Source organism: Otolemur garnettii, unplaced genomic scaffold, assembly GCF_000181295.1.
Source record: "Otolemur garnettii isolate 467f Iridium unplaced genomic scaffold, OtoGar3 scaffold00078, whole genome shotgun sequence".
Lineage (NCBI taxonomy): Eukaryota > Metazoa > Chordata > Mammalia > Primates > Galagidae > Otolemur > Otolemur garnettii.
The window spans coordinates 1,594,214-1,595,744 of NW_003852473.1; the positions used below are offsets into that span (position 1 = coordinate 1,594,214).

The 1,531-nt window shown below is 37.1% G+C and overlaps 1 protein-coding gene across 2 annotated transcripts in view; it reads right to left on the minus strand.

Annotated features, from left to right (window-relative positions):
* Positions 1-1,531, minus strand: part of MFN1 (mitofusin 1) — a 41,541-nt gene that overhangs the window by 34,933 nt on the left and 5,077 nt on the right. For both annotated transcript variants that reach the window (XM_023515759.1, XM_012807918.2), the window contains exon 3: positions 1,101-1,236. In XM_023515759.1, the coding sequence (XP_023371527.1) occupies positions 1,101-1,236 (136 nt within the window). The remainder of the gene's footprint in view (positions 1-1,100; positions 1,237-1,531) is intronic.

The window sequence follows — 1,531 nt, forward strand, 5'->3', positions numbered from 1 at the left end:
AAAAAAAAAAAAAAAAAGAAATGGGCTTCTGGACTTTTTTTCATCCAAAGCTAATACCTATTTTCCTTCTCAACTAGGACAGCTGAGTCACCACCTTTCCAGAAGGCCTCTTCCTTCCTATATCCTAATGTGAAGTACATCCTAATCTTTTATATAGCTACCTCTGCGTAAGATCCTGAGAATACAGTCAAGTCATGAAGCAGATATAAAAAAGATAGGGTGCTCAGGGAAGGCTTCTGAGTAAGAAAGAGCCAGGCATCAATAGAACAAGGCAAGGGGGGAAAAATCAAGAATTACATAGAAAATTACAAGTCAAAAAACTCTCAGATGGGAAATAGCTTAAAAAGCCTATAAAGTTACTATAGCAAATATCCTTTCTGGGAATTATGGGGTTTAAAATCCTTCTGGAAGATATACCTGACACCTGTAAGCTAAAATAAGACATTAGAGAAATTACCTCTAAATATGGTGAGTTTACTCAGGAATAAGCAATAAGGATAATAATGTAGAATACACAGAATGGCAAGCCAGCAGTGCATTTGGTACAGAAGGGTAAGAGCTTTCATTAGGAAAAAGATATTTATATATAATCTGCTATAAATACAGTTCATTAATACCAGAAGTTCAAAGCCAGTGTTGTAAGTTCATTGATAGAGTTACCACTACTGGGAAAGAATTCTTCCAAGAACATCTTACCTGAATTACTACAGTTCTTAAGGAAAGTCCACTGAGAAGCCTTATCAAAGCAAGGGTTTTTAGAAAGTCCTTAGAAACAGTTTTTATTAAACACATGCCTCTCTCCTTTAGGACTTTGAGGGGACCATTTTATCTGACAGAAGTGATTTCATCCTGGTGAGCTATAATTTTCACATAGTCAAACTTTAAAAATTAAGTTACAACTTATGTTTATCATTTTCATTCTTATAACTGGCTAAGAGGCAGTTGTTGATTGAACCATCATAAAGCTTTATTTTATACCAGAAGCTAAGATGAATAAATTATTTTATATCCCAATAGCTTTAACATGCAACACAGTAAGAAACTGTTGTGGGAAAAAAGTTAGAAATACAACTTGCTAAAAATGAATAATAAAGTATTACCTGCCAAAAAATGCCACCTTCATGTGTCTCCGAGATAACACTTCACCAATGACAGAAAGCTTGCTCTTATATCCCTGTATTTCTATCAGATCATCCTCAGTGGCTATTCGATCAAGTTCTGGATTCTTGTATGTTGCTGCAAAATTGGAATGCATTAGAAAAGTGATATAGATGAATATTAAGAAAATTATACAATGAAATACCTAAGATTGCACATATTTCGGCTTTGTTCTATAACATGCCATTTGAAAAATAAAAATGCTGGCTCGGCGCCTATAGCTCAACCGGCTAAGGTGCCAGCCATGTTCACCTAAGGTGGCGGGTTCGAATCCCCAGCCCGGACCCGCCAAACAATGACGGCTGCAACCAAAAAATAGCCAGGCGTTGTGGCGGGCGCCTGTGGTCCCAGCTACTTGGGAGGCGGAGGCAGG